The 23,009-nt window shown below is 36.6% G+C and overlaps 1 protein-coding gene across 1 annotated transcript in view; it reads right to left on the reverse strand.

Annotated features, from left to right (window-relative positions):
- The window catches only part of Thsd7a (thrombospondin type 1 domain containing 7A), a 380,717-nt gene extending 374,867 nt beyond the window's left edge, over positions 1-5,850 (reverse strand). The window contains exon 1 of the mRNA XM_031381188.1: positions 5,242-5,850. Within this exon, the coding sequence (XP_031237048.1) occupies positions 5,242-5,398 (157 nt within the window). The 5' untranslated portion in view covers positions 5,399-5,850. The remainder of the gene's footprint in view (positions 1-5,241) is intronic.
- Positions 5,851-23,009: the final 17,159 nt, after the last annotated feature.

Here is a 23,009-nt window from a genome sequence, read left to right on the forward strand (position 1 = left end):
TCCCTCAGACTCATTACAAAATGAAATACAAAAGGTTGTATCATGCAAATAACATTGGGCTTGTTATTGAGAACATTTGTATGATATCCAATAAGTATCAATTTAATAAACTAGCTAGAGATATATCCACATAGCTTCACTTTCTAGATTTCCTTTTGTTTGTCCTTTAATTGATATCAGCAGATAACTAGATGACACCAGTAGACTCCTTGCATGCTACACCTGCCATTTTAGGTGAACTAAGGATAAAGAATGAGGAGCACCTTCCGTAGTGGACCCATCTGGACACTTTCTGTTTAATATCTGTTAAAAGTTCACAGGTGCCTTCCCACTTCAGAACTTCTGTTGCCATTCTATTATAAAAGGCCATAGCATTCAAATAACCAGAATAATCAGGTGGAGCCTCAGTTAAAACAATTCTATATGACCTCAGTTCATGTGCATGTCATTCTACAATGATAGATTCCTTATAACTTGTGGTATTTTAACTTTATCAGTATAAGATAAACAGTGCACTTACAGGAAAAGGGGGTGCTTTAAAGAGAGCTCATATACATTGCCAGACTTGATTGGGGTTACAAAATTGTGTTGTTTATTATGTAGAACAGCAACAACAAAAACTCTCACTACTGAACTTCTGAAAGGAATCAAGTACTTTACTAGTACTTTATAAATATTACTTATTTAATCTTAGAAAATATATGCTATTAAACCATAGTGGAGATAAAAATAAAAAAAATTCTGGAACATGAAATAATTTTCATAAGTAACAGAAATATAATATTTTCAACCCACTCTGACCAGGACTGAGTATCACTGGTGCCTTTGGTTTACAAGTAAACTAAGCCATGGTCTAAACAAAAGCAACTTTCCAGCTTAACTGAAGATAGGCTGATACCAAGAAGAGAGAATTTTCTACAGAGATTACAGGTGATTTTATTTTCAATTATGTAGTGACTATCAGTAAAAGGAAAATAATTATTGTTTTAATTGAAGAATGAAGATAATATTTTCGTGCAATTAATTTTGTAGGGCTGCTGTGACTATTAGTAACAGTGTAGTTATGTAGCATGAACCTAATGTGAGAAACATTCTTCTTGCAAATGAGCCAGTTCTAAGTAATGGATAATATTTTCCATGTTTCTCAGATTCCAAAATGATTTCATTCTTAAAAAAGTACATTTAATGAGTTTGTTATGACTTTATTGAGAGTAAATCTCCATGTCTTAATTTGGTGATAGCATGGTGATCATATACAGTCAACACATTTTGGCCAGTTTGTTACTTCTCCTATCTTTGAATTGTCAGGTGATTTTGATTAATCAAATTTTTATGGGAACAGTTTTACAAGTTGAAAGAGTATAAATAACAAACAGTCATTAAATAATTCTCCATCTAGCTGGATGTTATCTGTAATACTTTATAATCCCATATCCCAAATTTTTTGAAATTTCTTATACTTTTCACTATGATTTAATGATACACATCTACCAAATGAGTGTCTATAGATATTTTCCTTATAACTTTTCTGACAATACTTTCTCAACTTTTTTTTCTACTTTTTGACATGCCCCTTAAAATGTAATATTCTTTGTGATATATTTTTTCCCTTTCAATATTTGTTTTCATTAGGAAACTACTCACAAAATGAAAATCGTAATTGAGTTCTGATTTCTCCAATTCAGCCTAACTCTTCCTTCTAATCATTAGATTTTTTTTTTTTTTTTTTTGCATTTGGTCTATTCATTGGATCATTATACCTCAAATTCAATGTGTCTGAATTAAACTGATGTTCTTCCCAATACTGAGAAATCTGGTGTTTCCTTCCTTGTCTCCTAACTTAATTCTTTTGTTTGGTTGGTTGGTTGGTTGGGGTTTTGTTGTTGTTGATGATGTTGTTTTTGGGTTTTTTATTTTTTTTTTTGGTTTTGGTTTTGGTTTTCGAGACAGAGTTTCTCTGTATAGCCCTGGCTGTCCTGGAACTCACTCTGTAGACCAGGCTGGCCTCAAACTCAGAAATCTGCCTGCCTCTCCCTCCCAAGTGCTGGGACTAAAGGCATGAGCCACCACCGCCTGGCTTCTAACTCAGTTCCTTAGTGCTGAAATGATGGGTCCTTGGATATCTCTTGTATGAAAGATGTTCATCTGGGCGACACTTCTGCCATGCATTCCTAAAACTTCTATAGTGCTGTTTTTCTTTTCTTATTTACCCAACAGTCTTTACATTCTCCTCTCTTCTTTCACAGCAAAAAAATATATCATTTTTTATTAGAGATTCCAATGGCTTCTACCTGTTTATAGGTTAAGTTCTAAAAGATTTCTCAGACATCTAGAATTTTCTCAAAATCCCAGTTGACTTTATTGATATTAAATATTTTTCCACTGAGTATATGGGCTTTAGCTTCACTGTCACTGATACTTTCAAGATTTAGGAATATTATTGTATGTCTTCATATTTTATATTCTTTCTTCTGTGCCTCACTATCCTCTTGGCAAAAGCCAAGGTCAAAAACAAATAGCAACTCTTTACTGAGCATACCCTCAACTGTTTTATCAACTATAGAGTCTCTGCTCTCATTGCATTATGTTCATGAGTATGTATACCATGTATCATTTACTGTGTATTTAAAGTACTGTTTAGTTTTGAATTGGTCAAAGGCAAAGATGACAACATCACATCTAGCCTCTACTAAAGTAAAAGCTGACTGTAAATCATCAATAGCTCTTTGTTGTGATGAGACCAAAAACTGTAACATATCACATCATATACCATCTATTATATGTCATAAATCTGATATAGTCTGTATATGAAAATCATAAAGTGTTTGAGTATGCAAATATATGGTATTTAATTATTTGTATGTTTGCATATGTATGTATGTATGAAAATGAAATACTGAATGGCTGAGTAGATCTTTAGATATCATCTTCTCTATTGTTGAATCAGGCACCAAGTGACTTCACAACATTGGGCAGCATATCATTGATAGTAAAATCTCCTGTCCCATATCTTTGTCTGGCGAAACTTCCCCTTTAATGATGTCATCTTTCATGATATTTCCTGTAAACAGTAGAAAGAGCAAGAGCCTCTCACTGGAGCACATGTCCTCAGCTTCTCTGCTTTCCTCTTCCCATCCCTTGCTTGTCCCTCCTCTCTCCCTCCCTCCCTCTCTCCCTCTCCCTCCTCTCTCCCTCCCTCCCTCTTTCCCTCTTCCTCTCTCTGTCTCTCTCCTCACTTAAATCAAATTTGCATCACATCACGTGATAGATAAGATTCCTACACCTTCACATGTTTTAGTTACAATGTATTCTGTTCCTTTTTATGTCCTAGCTCCTTTGAGAACTGTTCTCAACTCATTTTAGATTTAGTAACATCTCCCTTCCTTTCAGTGGATAAACACAGGAAGAAATTATTATTTTGCTCAGCAGATTAAATGTTCCACTATTTCCCAACAAACAAGGAATCATCATAAAATACATAGTGCCACCATCCTCCCACTAGCTTCTATTTACACAATACTTGACAAAGTATGAGTTAGTTTCTCATAACCCACTTGATTTCATCATACCATGTGTGGATGGATAGTCAATAGCAAGTACAATCCCACTGTAGATGGCTAAGGATGGCAGGGTCAGGACACCTACTCTTAGAGCAGGCTAAAGCTGAACCTGGTGCTGGAATCAAGGTCTATTTGGCTTGTGTTCCCTCTATGACATTAATATTGACATGTAATAGCACCTGAGAGGCAGCACAGAGAATGCTCTTTATGTTCTTTTCTATCTGAATTACTACTTGGCTCCTGTTCCATTGATAGTACAAATTTCAACTAGCCTAGCTCTGTTTTCCCCAGCACTTATCTAAGAAGCTCTTTCTAATCTTCCAAGTACTACCAATTACTATAAAATTAGAACAGGAAAAAAAAAAACACTTTCAATTCTTTGTTTAAAATCAAACTAATCAAGTTGATTTTTGTCTGCAGTCCCGCAGTCAGCTGATCTTCAAAGTCTTACCAAGTTAGCAAGAATGACTTTGCTTTGACTAATCTGTGCCTGTACTTGAGCATGTACAAGAATGCACGTGTATATCATGAGTTTTTCCGAGGCAAAGTGCGTTTTGTCTCTAAGTGCCTCACTACATTGCTTGGATGTATGAACCTTCTTTAAACCATCAGTGTGATTCTGGTGTAAAATGCTGAGGCTCTGCCTCCTCAGCAAGGAGGTGGGAGGACTGAAGCCAGGAGACCCGCTCTGCCCAGACTGTGATCTGGACACTTTTGCTTTCTACCTCGTTCCTATCTTAATATTTAGGCATCGCCAGGAAATCTTAAGTCATCCTGACCTGTAAGCAACGAGAATACCTCTTCCACTTTTCTCCTGTGAGTGTAAGAAGCTTCCGGTAGGCTCAGGAATTCCATTTCTCAGAGTTCAGAGAGCATCCACCCACTCTAGGCTCCGTGAGGAGAGCCTGGAGCGCTAGGGTTGTTGTTTTCCTGCGGGTTCTGCCTCTACAGCGCTTTGCAGGGAGAGTCTGAGGAGCAGTGAGTTGCTACTTTTCTTGTTTGGTCGAAAAACAAAGCGAAAGACTTCTTTCCCTGAAGGAAAAGTTTCTAAATCCCCACGTTAATCACTCCACAGCGGAAAAGATCACGTTGAATCACTCGTTACAAATTGTTCTGTCCGGTTTTCCCTAAGAGTTCCTGAGAGCCCTTTTGCCTTTTACCGTTACGTCTGTCCTCATAAGGCTTGTCTCCAGTGTCCCACACACCACAAAGCAATGCTTAATACATTTAAATCTGCTCCCTTGTGTGTGTGTGTGTGTGTGTGTATGTGTGTGTGTACAGACACACACATATACACACACAGCAGTAAGCATACTGTTTGCCAAAACACTGCATAAAAAGGCAAACTGTTTACCTGTTCACTGCTAGAATGTCATTTTAGAAAGTCTAAGACTGGAAACTCAGATTTTAAAAGCACTTCACTTTGTAATGAAAGTACAGCGCTGCCCTCATTCACTGTCTAGCGGCGAGAAAAACAATCGCCCAGTGACTCACTGTTGCCTCTTAGTTATATTGTTCTTTCCTAATGGCATAGGACGTGACCTAATTCGCTTGCAGGGAATCATACTTTTGACCTGAGGATCCCAGCATAGTCAGGACCAACTGGGAACACAGAGGCTCCTAGAGGAACTCATAGCCCCAGATTCGGAGATAGAGAAAAGGGCAACTCTGTCCCACTTACCCGTCTTCCATAGATAGAGGGTGGGCACCTCGGTGTCTCCCTGCGCCGCAGCCCCGCGGGCGCCAGAGCTCAGCAGGAGTAGCAGGAGCAGTGGCAGCCTCAGCAGCTGCAGGACGCCCCGGCTCGGGGAACCCAGGCGCCCGGCTCGCAACCCCATGCTGTCTGCAGCGGCTCCAGCCTCCGGAGCCACAGCACTCTCTCGCGGGGGACGGTCCTTCCTTCTCCAGCAGTAGAGAACGCAAAGCTCTTGCTGATCCTATTGTTCGCTCCAGATGAAAAGCAGCCAAAGAGCAACTAACACTAGGGAACAATAGCATCAGCGGCGGCCGTGGACGCCACCGCCGCCGCCGCTGGCTGGCGGGGATGCTGGCGGGGATGCTGCCGCCGCTGCCATGGCGCGCAGACTGGCAGGTCCTAGCGGCGAGGGACACAGCCGGCCGCAGGGGGCCCCAGCTGACAGAGCCGGCCTAGAGCTCTGAGAGGAGCAGCCCCCGCCGCCAGCTGTAGGGAGGGGAGGGGAGAGAGAGCTGAGAGGAGCCTCTGGGACCCGAGAGGACCACCGGCGAGGGGCAGCGAGGGCACAGGGCCAGCACCCATACCCCACGTGCCGGCCCCGAGAACTCCCTGGCACATAGTGCGCTGAAATATGTTCGCAAGGATACACCAATAAAAGGCATCATCACGGGACAGGCTTCAGGATGACGAATAACTGACATTGAAATTCATCGTCACCCAAGGAGTCAAATGCTGATCTAGTGGCGTGTTATTCTCCCTGCATATTTACACAAAGCATCAGCGTTGGTCATTTATTCTGAAGTCGTGCCTTCTGAATTACTTTATGAGAGGAGCGATACTTATGAGCCTGTAAGGGAATAGACCAGGGCTCACTGTTAAAGGGCACTTGAGCACTTACTTGCGTGTTTTTTGATTTTTGTTTTTAACTTCCGCCCATCCTCAGTAACAATATGACCGTGGTTAGTATGTGTCAAAGTCAACACATTGTCTAGTAACTGCCTTTGAAGGAGACTTTGTACTTAAAAAGTGTGCACGACACCGTCTAATTGCATGAGTAAGAATGTACAAACACTGCCAGTAAGATTCTATTTCAATGGTGAAGTACATAAAAGTTCCATTCCTTTCTCTTCCCATCTCTATTGATAACACTCTAGTAAGTATCAGAGGTGGGGATAAAAATTAAGGATCAAATGACTCAGTAATAGTACCTGGATATCACCCAGTTAATAACTATTTTTACTTAAATTTAAATCCTGAGACCACTATCTTCTAATTCTTTTGTTTAAATGCTTTTTCACTATCAAAACAAGGAACCACATGGCTTGCACCTTTTGTTCTCTATTTTCTTAGATTGGTACTAACAGAAGAATGTGTGCAGTCAGATAAAGCCATGTCCCTATTTTCCCCCACTCACAATAACAGTCTTTTATTATTAATTCATTTCCTTGTAACGCTTAAATAGTATCAAGGCAGTTGGCCAATTAAAACAAAGCAAAACAACAACACCACCAAAAATTCCCCAGCAACCAAAAGCTAAGGCTAACTATTGTCATTTGGTTGCCCATCTTAGACCAAATACAATACAATTTAAAAAGCAGAAAAACTTCTCTTGGTGACTTCACCCCCCAGGACCTAGTAACCCACGAGTCTGAAATGAGAAAGCTACAGTTTCTAAGGGAGGAAACCTTTCATAAGACTCCCTGGGGATACTTGTCATTTCGCTGAGCTTTCCAGACACAGCCCTTCTGCATGCATTAGATTAAAAGCAGGTTTGATCAAATAATTCCCAGGTCCTGCCTGTTTAAGTATTCTGACATCAGAGGAAATTAGCTGCATTCACGGTTGCAAATTTGGTCTTTGTTTACTTTTCACTCTGTTAGGCCTCTAAGAGGGAATTAAAAGCTCAGAGAGCCCTGGCCCTGTGTTTGTGATTAGAGGCGATAAGCCAGTGTGGCTTACTGTTCCTACACTGGTGAAAAAATAGGCAATGATCAAAAGATTATAGGTTGATAGGGATGCAAAGGAAGGCTGATCCTAACTAATATATACCCCCCTGAAGGAGCAAGTCCTTCAATAATCACACTGTCAAAGAAGAAAAAGACCTGCCATTGCCTCCTGGGTTCTTTCCTCTCAGAAATGACTCCTCATGGCAATGCCACTCTGCATGGAAGCTTCTTCCTTCCCCTTCTGTTTGTATTTCTCAGTTGCTGCTAGTGCTTGTTGCTGAAGTTCTTTAACCTCGAATTGTAGATTCTGTGTTATTAACGCTCATTCATAGTGTTCTTCTTTAAGCCCCAAGTCAATTCACCAGGTGGAGACTCATTATATAAGAGAAAACAGGGTGGAAGAAGGCAAAGCAGAATGGTTAACGTGCAAGTTGACCACCTACCTCCCAAAAGCCATCAGATGTCACACTCCATAACTTAATGTCAAAATAATAAGAAGATTTGATTTTCATTTATCCAATAATTACTTATCCAATTCCAGAGATTAAACATGACAGGTCTAATATCAAGGCTAACTTCTAAATCAGCATCTGTTGTCATTTAAGACACAAAAGAAGGATAACATGTGCCAAAGTGTTAGAAATTTGTCCTTGGTTGGCTCTTATTTTTTCATGGAAACTTAAACTAAGCTTAGGAGACCCCCACACACACCCTTCACTTACACATAAACAAATGTTCCCAAGTAGTGGAAACCTCTCTAAACAGTGTTACAGAAACTCAGTCCTAGGAATATTTGTCTCCACCAGTACTACATTTCTGTTCATAACAGTGTCATTACTGCACTTGAGGACAAAATTGTTTGGGTCTCTGAAAAGACAAAGTATACATTCAGATACACATCCTGGTGAGAAAAAATAATTACTACTCATTTGAACAAACTTTATCAATAAACCTGATGAATGGCAAGAGATAGAAATATCAACCTTTGTTTTCTAGAATGATATAAATAATACACAAATGTTTAATGATATGAAGTCAAAATCTAGAGAAGTCTCAAGGATGCAGATTAAATTGACCATCTGTATAGCCTGTCATGAAGTAAATCGCTCATTATTTTTCATGAACTGTTCAAGTATTAATGACCCAGGACTATAAAAGTCTTCCAAACCAACAAAGGATAAATGTAAAATACTTAGAAATGGCACAGTTCTGAACATGTCACTTTCTATATATGACAACCTTAATTGTCCATTGTTTTTGTGCTATCAATAACTCTACTATATGATGCTATGTACATTCATATATACATATGCATATATATATGGAAATAAGCATATAAAATACTTTTGATGAATGGGACAATGAATCTCTGTGATTAGTATCTATATGTTAAGTCAATTAAAAAATTGATTATTTGATGGAAAAAGGATTTATTTTAATATAATTTTATAAATATAATTAAATGATGCAATAAAGAAAATAATTTTTAATAAAATATTATATAGAGGAATATATAAAATGGTTATTCTGAAATAAAAATCTTAACTATATTTTTCCACATAATTGCAACTTAATTCCAACAACAAACAAAACTCAAAGGAATTCTATTTATGCATCCTCTAGGTGTCATACTTAACCAAGATTTGTGTTCAACAAAATTTATTTTAGGCTTCTTCCCATCAATCCTTCTCTGCTACACCCATAAAATTACAAAGTAACATTTCACATTTGATCTCTGTGGTAAGTAGGCACGTGTCTTACCTCCTAAATTTTGATTCATATCCATCCTCAATTTTCCTTCTGATTCCTTTTTACTTATGAACAATATACTATGTTGGCTTAGGATTGGTGGGTTGACTAACTGGTTTTCTGATTTGGAGTTTTATACTGTGAGAACAGGAAAAATTCTAAATTTAAGTTTTACAGAAAAATATTGTTATATATTCCAAATGTTATTAACAATTTTGGTGGTTTGAATATGCTTGGCCTAGGGACTGACACTGATTGGATGTATGGCCTTAGTGGATGAAGTATGCCACTGTTGGAGACCCTCCTCCTAACCATGTGGGAGCCAATCTTCTCCTAAAGACCTTCAGAAGAGGTAGAATTTTCAGCTCCTCCGGCACGATGCCTGCCTGGACAATGGCATTCTCCCCCCTCCATGATAATGGACTGAACCTCTAAACCAGAGTTACCTTTGTCATGGTGTCTGTACACAGCAGCAGGAAAGCCCTAACTAAGACAATAACTAAGTCTTTTAGAAACAAAGGAGATCTTATTTTGTGCATCTGGTGCACGGTGTGCCATGGTCTTATTTTGGATTCTTCAAACTTTGGGGATCGATTAGTCACAGTTTGTCTTAGACTTGTAGGAGTATCTAATGCCCAGCAGTACATGAAGTAGAAGATAGCAGCCAGTGCATTTAAGTAGTCTACCAATGGTGACTAGAAATAATCTCAGAGAGCTGAGCACTCTGGCAAAGGCAATGATTTTGATATTTGAGAAATATAGAATAGCATATAAAGACAACAACATTGACCAGTTACCACTGTGTTGATGTCATAGTATCGTACAGAAGGATAATGAAAAAACCGTGGCCTTTAAGAAACAGCAGAAAAGAAAATGAAGAGTGTAGATCAGAAGTTCTCTTTTGTAGCTGAAATATAAAACATTTTTCTTCTTCAGTTATGTAACAGAAAAACCCCAAAGACCAAACTGAAAAGATAAAAATAATGGAAAATCAAAAATAATGGAAAGATTTTCTGAATCAAGTTCATGTAGTAAGACTAGGATCCTATTCAGCAAAACCCATGACTTTCTGTTTCTGTTTCCCAGTGGCCACTGAGTGAGCACCTTGCTCTGACATACAGTTGAACCATAGGGTACTACCAGCCCATCACAGGCTCAAAAGCATTTGAGGAAAACCCTCCCCAACTGTGGAGAAACATAATCCTTTCTCCCTTTCAATTGGTTACCATAGGTATGTAATGACAGTAACAGCAAGCTAACATATCCAATTCTCTCAAACAATTTTTCTATAAGATTACTACTTTTCTCACTAATTCCCCTGCCATCTTTTTCAAATGTCAGGTGGCCATAAATGGAATGATTGATTTCTAGACTCTGGTAAAAAAAAATATGAACCTTAAAGCTCATACCATATTCTCTGAAACAAATTATGAAGTTCATTAAATTATTTGAGGGAGATTTTTCAACTTCTACAAATTGCTGATGAAGATTTAAATGAAGATAGCAACAAATCTATAGATAAATTTGAAGAGTAGTAATGAGTCTGCTGATTCATAAACACGTGATGGTCCCTCCATTTACTTAGTTTTCATAAGTTATTTTCATGAGTGTTTTGGACTTCTCAGTACAAGAAGCTTGCATATACTTAGTGAAATTTTTCCCTAGGCACTTTATTTTAGGTCTTTTGAAAAAAATGCTTTTCTGACTTTGGTTTCAGTTCTTTTACTACTAGAACCACAAGAACAATTAATTTTTACATATTGATGTTGTGTGCTGCTATTTATTTTTACTTAATAATTTTATTTCTTCCTTGAGAATTTCATACATATCCACCACCTAACTCCTCCAACTTCCCCTGAAATGACATTAAATCTCCTTACCTATTCGTGACTTCTTTTTTCAGGGTCTTCTATTGTTCTTTTACCTGCTTTGGTGTACAAATAGATCATCAACCTTCAGCTAAATTCATTCCTAAAATTTTATTCCTTTTTATGTTATCATGAGGTTGTCTTGTTCATTCTTGCCTAATTTATCATCGATTACAGATGTTGTGCTGGCATTTTTATCCTAAAGTTTACTAGTTGTAATGTTCTTTGATAGAAATCTTATGGTTTTCTATGTATAGAATCCCATTATTTACACAGATAATTTGACTCTACCTTTCTAGTCTAGGCATTTTTGCTTTATTTTGAATGCAGTTGCTTTAGATGGGACTTTAGCTGAAGTGTTGAGAAGAGGTAAAGAAAGCTGGCATCTTTGCATTATCCTGAGACCCAATCCAAAAGCTTTTAGTTTTCCCACATTGATTAATTAGTGTTAGTGCTCTCTCTCTCTCTCTCTCTCTCTCTCTCTCTCTCTCTCTCTCTCTCTCTCTCTCTTCTGCATGTGTGTGTGCATGTGTGTTGATAATTGCCTTTATTTCGTTGGAGTAATCTGTTTTACTCAGAATTCTTGCCATGAATTCATGTTGGACATTGACTAATATTTCTCTCACATCTGTGGTTTTATTTCGGGATGTTTTGATATGTGATAACACATTGTATGATTGGAATACACTGAGTTAAGCTTGACTTTAAAGACATGTTCATGGTTTCTAATCTCTTTGATAAACATATCAAAGAGACTTGACTTGAAACTGAATTCCTGAGGATCTTTACAAGTGTGTTCACCAATGATTTTGACCTTCCTTTTTTGTGATATCTTCATCTCAGAATGTCAGGTCCCATAAAATGAGTTTGGGAGTGTGTTTTCACCTTTAAGTGTAAGAAGTCAGTATTTTCTTTTGTATCTGTTAAACACTTTATTTGATGATGTTGCCTTTCACATTTGGTCTTGTCTCTATTTTCTGACTATTATAAACAATGTTACTTTTAATAAAAATACACATCTCAGATAGTTTTGATGTTTGTGTTCCCTTATATACCTTCTTTTATAATTATAGAATGTCATCTTAATTCTTGGGCTTTTTAAGGAACTCTTTCGGTAAATCACTTTTCCCTACATCTCCTCTTTTGTATGTAGTCTACAAATTGTTACCCCAGCAAAATAACAACATAAGCATTCCTATGCAAACTGTATTATCTCTTAGAGAAGTTAAAAAAATGAACATACATAAATTTATACAATTGTTTGTATTTTCTCCAAGTGTTTGTCAGTTTCAGCAGCCATTATTTCTTCCTGTGGATTACAGTTACAGTCTGGTCTCACTCCAATTTATTGACTTTCTTCATAGTCATGTAGGTAAAATCTGTGAGCCACAGAGTCACTCAGATTTTAAGTAGTGAGCTCTTTGTTTCATCTAAATTTCTACTATTGTTCCTCCTTAATACACAAACACACACACACACACACACACACTGGGTTAAAACTTTTCTTTCAAAAATTTGAATATAATATCCCACTGTCTTCTAATAATCATTGTTCCTAGTTGGAAATTATCTGTTGACATTAATGTAGTTTCTTTGCACTTGATGATTCATTATTCTTTTAATGCCTTACACTATTTTCTCCTGTATTTAAAAAAATTCTCTTATTACTCCAGAGTTTTTGATTTGGTGTTATTTAATGTTTCTGATCAAATTTGGGGAAATTTTGAGCAATTTTCAAATACAATTTTTTGTGTGTTTTTTTTTTACTTGTCTTTTTTATAGTTTTATGATTCATTCTTCTGAATGTTTGATCCTGTTCCTCAGATCTATGGAGCTCTGTTAATTTTCTATATCCTTTTGATTGTACCATGCCTATTAATTTATGTTCAAATATGCTGATTCAGTTGTTCTTCACTTAAGGGATTATATCAGTTCTTGGGTTGCTATCTCAACTTGTGGCCCCTTTGGCTGTTGCTGAAGGAAAGAGGAGGGCAAAATAATTCTACTCTCTCTTTCTCTGTATATCTTTTGGGAACTTGATATGGTCACCATTTGATTGCATGAGAAGCTAGAAAATTTATCTCTGTACAGAACCAAAGACAGGTCATGAGAGACATTTCAAAAATACATTTCAAAAATACATAACATTAGTACTGTCCCATAATTAGGTAATTGTGTCTCTAAAAGGCTTGTAGTCTTTGTTTACTTACCCAAAATGTCATAACTTTCATCTTTTAAGGTCAAACTACTAAGTCTACAAATAATAATTGAATTTGTAGAGGAATTTTAATACAAAAATATGGCTGTTCTGACAGGAGACTATATCCAAAGATATAATCAGACCAGGATGCCCTGGATTACAGTATGCTTTGGCTAGAATACAGACATGCCTTTAGTATGTACCTTTAATCCCTAATAATAAAGGTAAGGTTATTTTGTAGAAGAAAACAACTATGTTTGAAAGTTACATCTAATTGAGGGACAGGCAAAATGATGAATCAGAGAAAGGTTTGAAAGAATGAGTCAGATATGATACACTCAACTCACAGGAGAATAGCAAAGGAAGAGAGATAACAAGAGCAGTGAGAGAGAAAAATGGTGGTGGGTGGTGAATGGTATGTATGCATGGAAGTTTTACTGGGACAATTTTACAAAGATAGGTTACAGAAAGAACAAGGGAGACATAGGTGAAGGTAGAACTAGCCAAATAATAAGAAGGAGCCAGAAGATTAGAACACACTGCCAGAGTTAGTATGAGGCCAGGCAGAGAAATTTAGTCAGAAGCCAAGAGAAGCCAGACTGAATCAGTCATCTTGGAAAATTAGAATTTAAGGAGGCTAGAAGATTCTAGGCTTAAACGTAAGGATAGCTAGAAGAGAGAAGGAAATATAGTCTCAACGAAAGCTGTGTATTCACAAAGCTAGGTTATGGCTCTCATCATGAGGAAATAAATGAGACATTTACATGAATTAATGAATCACTGACGTGGAAAAGTTAAAGAGACAAAGATCAAATTGGCAACTCTGAGCAATTAGAAAGCAAAGTCACAAACAAAAGGGACCCAAATGATCACACTGTAGGAAGGAAAAGACCATGTATAGATAAGGTACATTGATGTACTCTGTTTTACATATCTATTTTAATATGTTATTTTCAGTGTCAGGTTTTTATTTTTAAAGTGCCATCAGACATCAGATAATAATTCCTCAGAAAGCATTCTTATGATAGATAGTGTAGATTACTTCCACTGGATATTTGACCCAAAAGCCCTGTCTTACCCTACCTTGAGAATTTGAGATGCCTCTGCTTTTTGACCTTTCTTCAAATATATTTTTGCTTTTACTCTTTGACATTTGTAAAGTATCAGAGTCTCAAAACTGTTGAGATATTTTAAACAGACCATCCTGATTGAATTTTTTATTATTTTAGTACATTTTACCATTATATTTTTGCTATTATTTTCTTTTTTCTTCTATTTTTTTTTATTTATATGTGTTAAATTCTGGTGGTGAAGTTTTAGTGAGGTTTCACAATGAAACAGAGAAAGGCAATACATCATACTTAATTGTGACTTGATATTTAATCTCTATTTTTATTTATCTTCAATTTGTATAATCAAATGCAAAAAGAAGCCATAGTGGCTAGAGTTCATTGCTCCCACATCATAATTAATTGTGAGTTGATATTTTATCCCCACTTTACTTATCTCCAATTTGTATAATTAACTGGGAAAAGAAGCCATAATGGCTGGAGTTTACTGCTTTCATGAGCAATGACAGTTAAAGCTATCACTGTCCAAAGGATTAGGAACAATATTTTATGAGACCACCAAAAATGTATGACACAGATCTTAAATAATTTTCTTAATAATCAGTGATGGGCTGGAAGTAATAGGATACTTGCACTTGCTATGCATAGTGTTGTTCCAAATAAGGAAAGACTTTAAAATTTAGTAATTCTATAGAGAGTAGTTTTATTAAAACACATAAAATAGTAGGAAAAATTGTATTATTTAGATTTATTTCTTGTAGCACACTGCATGTTATAGATACAAGATAAACAATTGTGAAAATAGATCAATAATTTAAGAAATAATGTCATAGCTTCTGTTGGGGTCCCTCAGCTGCAAAACATCGGAGCCTGCCACGAGAGACTCAACTCACGCCTTCTGTGCCTGAACCAAAGACTCACTACTATGAGTTCCACCTTTGAGGATTCCAGAGGAAGCTACACCTACAGGCTGGCACATATACAGCCTGAGGACATCTGGTGTTGACCTCCTCCCCCACTGTGGACTGCGCCTCCAGACATTCCCCAGAGTCAAGACCTGCGGGATGCCAAGCCTCCACTTTCAGCCCAGCAGCCAGCTTCCCTTTCAGACTCTTCCTGACTCCTCCCGAATTCCTTATGTTATTCAAATGTCGTTGTAACCTAGAGATTCAGTTATGCTCTCTTATATATAAATGCTGAACCCCCAAAGTAAAGGAGAGCCTTGATTGAAAACCCTCAACTTAGCTTCGTGTCCTTTTGTTCTCGAACTCTGTGTTTCAGGTCTCCTTTCTCCCTTTGGTCGAAGCAGAACCCGGTTCATGAAACTGCGGGACAGTTTCAAGCTTCAAAACAAATAAATCATAAGGCTTTGATTGACTTGATTAGGAAGAGAGAAAGGATTCTGCCGAGTGTCCTGGGACCTTGAAATAATTCAAAGACAAGACTTTTCCAATAAAGTAAGGAACGTAGCCTTGCACAATTATCCCCTCCCCAAATTAATTAAGAAGTGTCCCTTCCCTTCGAAATAATATTGAAAAGCTATTATGTAAAAGATACTGGAAATTTTGTCAAATAATTTGATGTCTTACTAATATGTATTTCCTTTTAGTTCCAACTGAGAGGCTGCCTGTTATAGTCTGGCATACTAGGTGTTGAAATGAGCTCATCTGTTCCATACAACTTGTCATTTATGGGTGTAAGCTCCATTTGTTCCTGTAGACAACAACGTGCTTACATCTTATACATGTCATTGTGTATTGTAATTTAATTTTGAAAAACTATATTTACACTAAATTCACCATTTGGCAATGCAAACCTAAAGATATGAGATTTTGAGGGGGAAAAGAAAACCAGGAAATGTCAGTAAATTAGCTCAATTCATTGTACCACCCTGTGGTGACAGCAGCCGTCACTTGCAGTTTTCTCAAACTGCTAGTACTTGTCTGTTACTGAAAACAATATGAAAAGCTTTCTCATTAATTGCTGCTGGCAGTTCTGTTACTTTCAAAAGTTTTTCCCTCGAGATGCAAATGCCAACCTGTCTTCATATATGACAATTGCATCTTTTGGCTCTTTAAAAACAAATTATTCTTTTCTTGTGTCTCCATTCATAGCATAGATTTATTTTTTGAAATAGGTCCAAGAAGATGATAAGAATTTGTTGAAAGATTTTTCACTTATCTCTTGCCCGGGTGAAAGCTGCTACAATGGCTGAATAGCAGGTCCCCATTCTATTCCATGTGATTCAAGTTGAAAGGTTATGGAAAGGGTATGACGAACATAGCAGCTACTATGGAATACGAAGCAAAGCAGCCTCTCCAATCTTCATTAAAAGGAAGGCTATTAAGCACATCACACATTCACCTGCCAAACTGTTGTGAACACTCAATAGAAGGAGGTGAAAGCTGAAACAAAACACATTTTTTAGCACATATTCTTAGAGGAATAGTGGGAGAAACTAGTTTACAGCTGTTTGCTTCTTTTGAAATTATTAAAAATTTAGCAAAAACTAAACTAAAAATTTAACACCCATTGGTGGATCATCATGCACACCCCTAATCAAGTGCTAAGTTCTTTCCAATGCTGGTTGAGTGGTGACATGATTGTGGACCTCTTTATAATAAATGCCGGTATGCTTATTTCTTTCTATTCATGTCTCCTGCATCAGATTGGAAATGAAAGTGAGTTCATACATTCAACAAGAGTAAAATATTTACTAAGAGCTTCTGTGGCAGCCAGAGTGCCAGGCTGTAGAGATGGTGATGTCAACACCACGTTCCACTCAATGCTTTTGACAGCGCAGAGCTTGGAAACTCAAAATGTAAAGTTGTCTATGCTAGCTCCATGTAGGTGCCTTGATGAGCAAGGCTATGTAAACAATGATCAAATCTAATGGAATGGGAGAAAATACAGCCACAGCTGAAAAAAGTAAATGTCTCCTTATATGTTCCACTCTGGCATGTACAAAACTAATAGTGGTCATTATCTTCAGTCAATAACTTTTGGAGTAAACTGCTGCAGGCAGGCAGCCCTCCCATAGGCTGTCATAAGCAGAAACTGTCCTTGATGCTGCCACCGCTGATGTCTGAATCCTGCTGTTTCCACTCTGAGCAGCTGAGATAACAGAACATTCTTGGCAAATGAAAGAAAAAGTTGTTCTGGTCTCCTCCATAACGAGCAAGAGGAAAACCCCAATAGTTCATCTTAATTTTGGCAGATTTCTTTGAAAGGAAGTGTTGGTGCAGAAAACAGAAAGCACCCTTAATAGTGGCTAATGTAGAAGAAAACAAAAAAATAAAATGAAGATATGAAAAAGGATAAGGTGGTTATTCTTTGGTTTCTTTTTCTTTTCTTTTTTCTTCAGTTTTCTTTTTCAAGGATTTGAAGTTCTTGTTGTATAGATCTTCCACCTGCTTGGTAAGAGTTACACCAAAATATTTTATACTTTGTGTCTATTGTGTAGGGTGTCATTTCCCTAACTTCTTTCTCAGCCTGTTTTTCATTTGTATAGAGGAAGGTTACTGATTTGCTTGAGTTAATTTCATATCCAGCCACTTTGCTGAAGTTGTTTATCAGCTGTAGAAGTTCTCTGGTTGGTCCTATGGAAGCTCGTTGCCTCAGTCAAGGGGGATGCTAGAGGGATGAGGCAGGAATGGGTGGGTGGGTCGAAGAGAACCCTCTTAGAAGCAAAAGGAAAAAAGAATGTGAGGGGGGTTTGCAAAGGGGAAACCAGAAAGGGGGACAACATTTGAAATACAAATATTAAATAATCAATAAAAATTGGCTACTCTTGGTTGTCTACTTGACTACATCTGGAATTAACTAAAACCCAAATGACTAGATACATCTGTGAAGGATTATTTTTTTAATTGATATTATATCCTGTGATAAAGAACTTGAGGAAAGAAAGCATAAATATCTATATAAACATATTCTTAAGAAAATATGACAGAAACACTCTTGGCAATTCTAACCCTTATTTCTTCAACTGGTCATGTGGCCTTAGCTAGTATTTATAACTATCTTCTTCTACCATTCATTGTGTATTCCCTTTGTCAATTTATCCAGAGATGCTAGGACCAACATCACTGTTTTCATTATGTTTTTCAGAAATTGTTAAAAGTTTTATCTACAGAGTCACCAAATCTGTTTTCTCACAATTAGTGAATCAGGATAACCAAATGCATTTTTCTCCTTAAGTTTGTAAAATAGTTTTTGTCATGGGCTTTCCGTGCTTTCTGAGCTCTCAGAAGAGGCTTCACTAACATGAGAGGCTTTGGTAGTCATAGGTGTTGACAAATTGGAAAACTTAGTCCAGATACTTAAAATATTCACACTTATACTTATGTTTCTCTTGATCCAACTTATGCTTCTCTTGATCAAAATACTAAAAGAATGTCCTCTAAGAATACAGTGCTGTGTATTAAAGTTATAATGGTTTGCAGTTGCAAGGGAAAAATCATGTGAGGCATAACTGTGACCTGGCTGTTGTTTTCATTTGGAAATTAAACATGATATACGGAGATATGATTGTCTGCCAACTTGACAAGGGAAGGACTTAAAATGGCTATTCTTTGTTGTCAACTTAACTATATCTGGGATTAATTGAAACCCAAATGGGTAGAGATACCTGTGAGGCATTTTTTTCTTCATTAAATCATTTGAAGTGGGAAGACCCAGTTCGAATCTACACCATTGAAGTGAGAGAATAAACCTTTAATTCAGATGTTTTGAGGAAAGATCTGCCTTTAATGGGCTGTTGCTGATAGCTTATACAAAGGACATGAAGCTCTAGCTCTCTCTTTCTCTCTCTCTCACACACACACACACACACACACACACACACACACACACACATTTGCCTCTTTGTTTTCACACTTACTATAAGTCCATTGCTTCACTTGCATTTGAATCTACTTACTCAGGATTATATATTATACTAATCAACAATTAAGAGAGAAATCCAGCCTCGTGGACTGAACAACTACTGGATTCTTGGACTTCTATTCATAGGCAGCCATTTTGTCTTAGCTAGACCACAGCCTGTAAGTCATTCTAATAAATCCTCTTTCTGTATAAAGATTTATTCTGTATCTTCTACAGAGAACCTTGACTAATACAGGGATGAGTCAGTAGGTTTAAAAGACAAGGCATTTCACTTCAGTAGAGTTCAACACACCCATGCTCAAACATAGTTGACATACAATCATGGTGGCTCTCTCTGAACTGTGGATCCTTTTTAAGATTTTGTGGAATAAACAAAGAATATTAAATGGGTAAGATACTATGGTAGACATTAGCAGAAAGGGATCTTTTCAATGAAAAGAGAACTAATATGTTTCATTTTTTTTTTTTTAGATCTGTAAATTTAGGAGAATACTGTGCATTTTGGTGAACACTTTTTTATTTTCTTATAAAATCTCCATAATCCAAATGTTTAATGTGTGACATACTATGGAGTACTTTCTTGTTTTTCCATGTAATAATAGAAAAATAAACTTTGTATACCCCACACTGGACTGTTAAGATGCTATTCTGTCACTTAAAGGAAGATTCTGCCATGTGATAAACCTCATGCTAGTCTCTGAGCAGAAAGTACTTAAAATACAAACATTTGCATTTTGCCTCCATGAATTATGGTTTCTGCAACATTTCTTTGAGCAGTTTTCACTGTTGTTGCATTGCAAAAGTGAGATCATATTCTTTGTGTGCACTTCATTATCCCATTTGATTGGGTTTTAATTCCGGCAACATACAGCAAAGGCTGATGTGCCTTTTGCAATTTGAAACAGTGATTGCATGCTGAGAATAATTAGCTTCACTAAGGCAGAACAAATGATTTCTTTGCAAAACATCAAGTCTGTGTTTCAACAGAGATAATCACAGAGCATCCCAGTTATCTGGGGTCTTCTCTTATGGTGTTTACTTTGCATTTAATTAACATTTTTTAAAGTTTTAATTCACTAAAATTATAGAAGACTGGAGATCTAAAATTTAGTTTTTGAAATCTATATGTGTAGAAACATAATCTTGTGAAATGATTCATCTGATTCGTCTATTTCAATTAAAATGTCTAGTTTACATAGTTGCCTGACCAAACATATATTTTTAAGCATAATTCAGTTGTTTGTTGCAGATAACAGAGATGTAGTAGGTTTTCCTTGCTCAATTTGCCCTAGAAATTTGAATATCTAATTTGACTAATCTGAACCTGTAAAAAAAAGACAAGTAAGTAGAGCTGCCTACGCTTGTTTTAATAAGATACTGGGACCACAGTTATTAAATCAAGTAATTCCTTTTTATTGTAGAAAATCTACTGAGTAATAGAAATCGCAGAGACAGTTATAATTTCTTAGAGTTAAAAGCCCCCACTTCTCTAAAACCAGTAAAACTAAGAAGTTAATTCAATTATCTATAATTTAGATGATATCCTTGGTTAGTTAATGGTTATTGTAGCACCTGAAGTGAAGCATTAATCAGAGCTCAATGGGCAACATCAAGGTCAATAGTGCACACCACTCTGAAATTAAGCCCATCTCCTCTATTCCAATGCAGCTGCAGGAATCTTGTGTTGCCATTGTTGCTGCATCGCACAGAACCATTCTCAGCCCAACCATGCTACACAGCAGTGGTCTCACAAATGTAGTGCTGTGTAAAAGGCCTTTGACGCCTCTCACTTTGATGTTACATATAAATTAATCCTTGCAACTATCTCTAACATGATTAAGTAAGCGTAAGGTGCCAAAGATTTAAGTGTGGAGCATTGCTATTATGCCTGCAGCTTCACTTACAGAAAGACAGACAGGAAACCATTTTCAAATTCAGTTTTATCTGTTAGCTGCAGCTCTATTCCCAAATGATAGCAAATATCTTTCATTGCCTATCTGACTGTGAGAAATGCTTTTGGGTTCTAGATCATTGTCTTCTTTCCCTCGGTTTCAGATGAATAAGATCATCATCACTAGGAAGTTTGGGACATTTTTGAAAACTGAGAATTGTGACTTCAGACTCATTTTAGCCTAATTTAGAAATGTAAAGTGGCCTTGCTATACAAAGGCTCACTGTAACATTAGCAAATGTAAATCAGTAATGAGCATCCCCTGGAACCTAAGGCACATTTGTAAAAATCTGAATGTATATATGTAAAACTTGTCTTCACTTTCCTCAGATAGTATAGGGAGTATTTACTACTATATTCTTTATATACTCAAACCCTCACAGTTTTCCAAATTAATTTTCTCAGAAAATGCCTTCAGTTGGGCTTCTAGTATTACATGTTGGGATATTTAATAGACTAAGTCATATATCACTGTGATTTAGATGCAGAAATGCACAACTCATTTTCCCCTCGTGAAAGATTGCTAGTGAAGTATTTCCCCTTGTGCCTGAGAGGCATTTAACTATAAAACATTTTCTTTCATTATTAAATTCCACAAATGCTTCTGTTGGTTAGATAGGATTCAAATATACATGTGTATTCCTTACTGAATGAATTCAAGGGGTGTTTAAAACAAGAGAGGTTCATTGAAGTGCTTTCCTAACGTAAAAAGTATTAGTTTTTGTTGCAAATCAAGTTTGGTTGTCTTAGCAACACGTTTCTTTTCAAACTTCAAAGGGAATCAGATCCTCTGAAGAAAATGTAATTGGACAACTATGAAAATTTACTCAGAATATCATGATACTAAAATAACTCAATCAGTAGTTGCCAAGTGGTGATGCTGGTGACAAGTTATTGAAATTTTATAATAAAGGCTGACAGCTACTGTGTAGAAGTGCTTAAATGTCAACAAAACAAATTGTTTTCTTCGTGTTCAGTGATATAATATGGATTTGATTGCACCTCAATGAAAGGACTAAGCATAAGATACAATCACAGTTTTATTACTCAATAAAATAATATACATCACCAACTCTCTGTAGGCAGGGAGAGAAAAGGAGAGAATCTTAGTCTGAAATGTACTTTGAATAAACCAGTGTGTAATCTTATGAATTACACTATACCACACATTCCACTTTCCCCATGGGTGAAAACTATTTTTTTAAATAAAGCTATTCAGAAAAATCATACCAACTAAGAAAAATAGACTACTATAAACCTGAAGAAAAGACATAAAGAGTTAAAAAGGAGCTAGCCTGTTATTAGTGCCTTCTTTCCTTAAGCCTAGTGAGTCTTGTATCAAACAGGCCCTCAAGAAAGTTGGCCCTCTCATCTCCCTTGTTTCCTGCCTCCCACCAAGCCATTAGTTCTAATCAGAGAGATCTAGTTGGCTTATTGGAACTTTGTTACTATTTAAGAATGCAGGCGATGCTTTGAGATAATTTGTATTATATGTTTATGTCTGAGAATTTATTTTTCATTGATTATAATTAAAGTAGATCTATTCATATATGAGGTAGAGTTGCTAAGTTTTTCATGTACATCAGTACAGTACTAAAATATACCAATAGTAAATAATATGATCAGAAATTAAAAGTAGAAGAACTTTCCCAGATAGATATTTAAAGTTTAAAATACAGTGTTGGCTCATTGAATTATTGATAGAGCTACAGAATGACATAATATTACAATTTAGAAGCCTATGTCCAAAATGTTCAGGTGGCTGATTATTCTGATTTACATTTTAGTTCACTTAATGTAAGTATATGTGTGCATGTATGTACAAATGTGTGTGTTTGTGCCCATACTTAAACATATGAAAGCTAGAGATTAATCAATGTTTAATCAATGCCTTCTCCCTTATTGATTTGAGACAAATTCTCCCACTGAAACTGTAATTTTGTTTTGCCTTGACTAGATAACTAGAAATCCCCATGCACCACGTGTCTGCCTCCACAGTGCTGATGTTACAGGTGTATATCGCCATACCTTTTTATGTGGGTGCTGTGGACACAGATTCAAATACACATGCCTGTTTAGCCA

This window comes from Mastomys coucha, unplaced genomic scaffold (assembly GCF_008632895.1).
Source record: "Mastomys coucha isolate ucsf_1 unplaced genomic scaffold, UCSF_Mcou_1 pScaffold20, whole genome shotgun sequence".
Taxonomy (NCBI): Eukaryota; Metazoa; Chordata; class Mammalia; order Rodentia; family Muridae; genus Mastomys; species Mastomys coucha.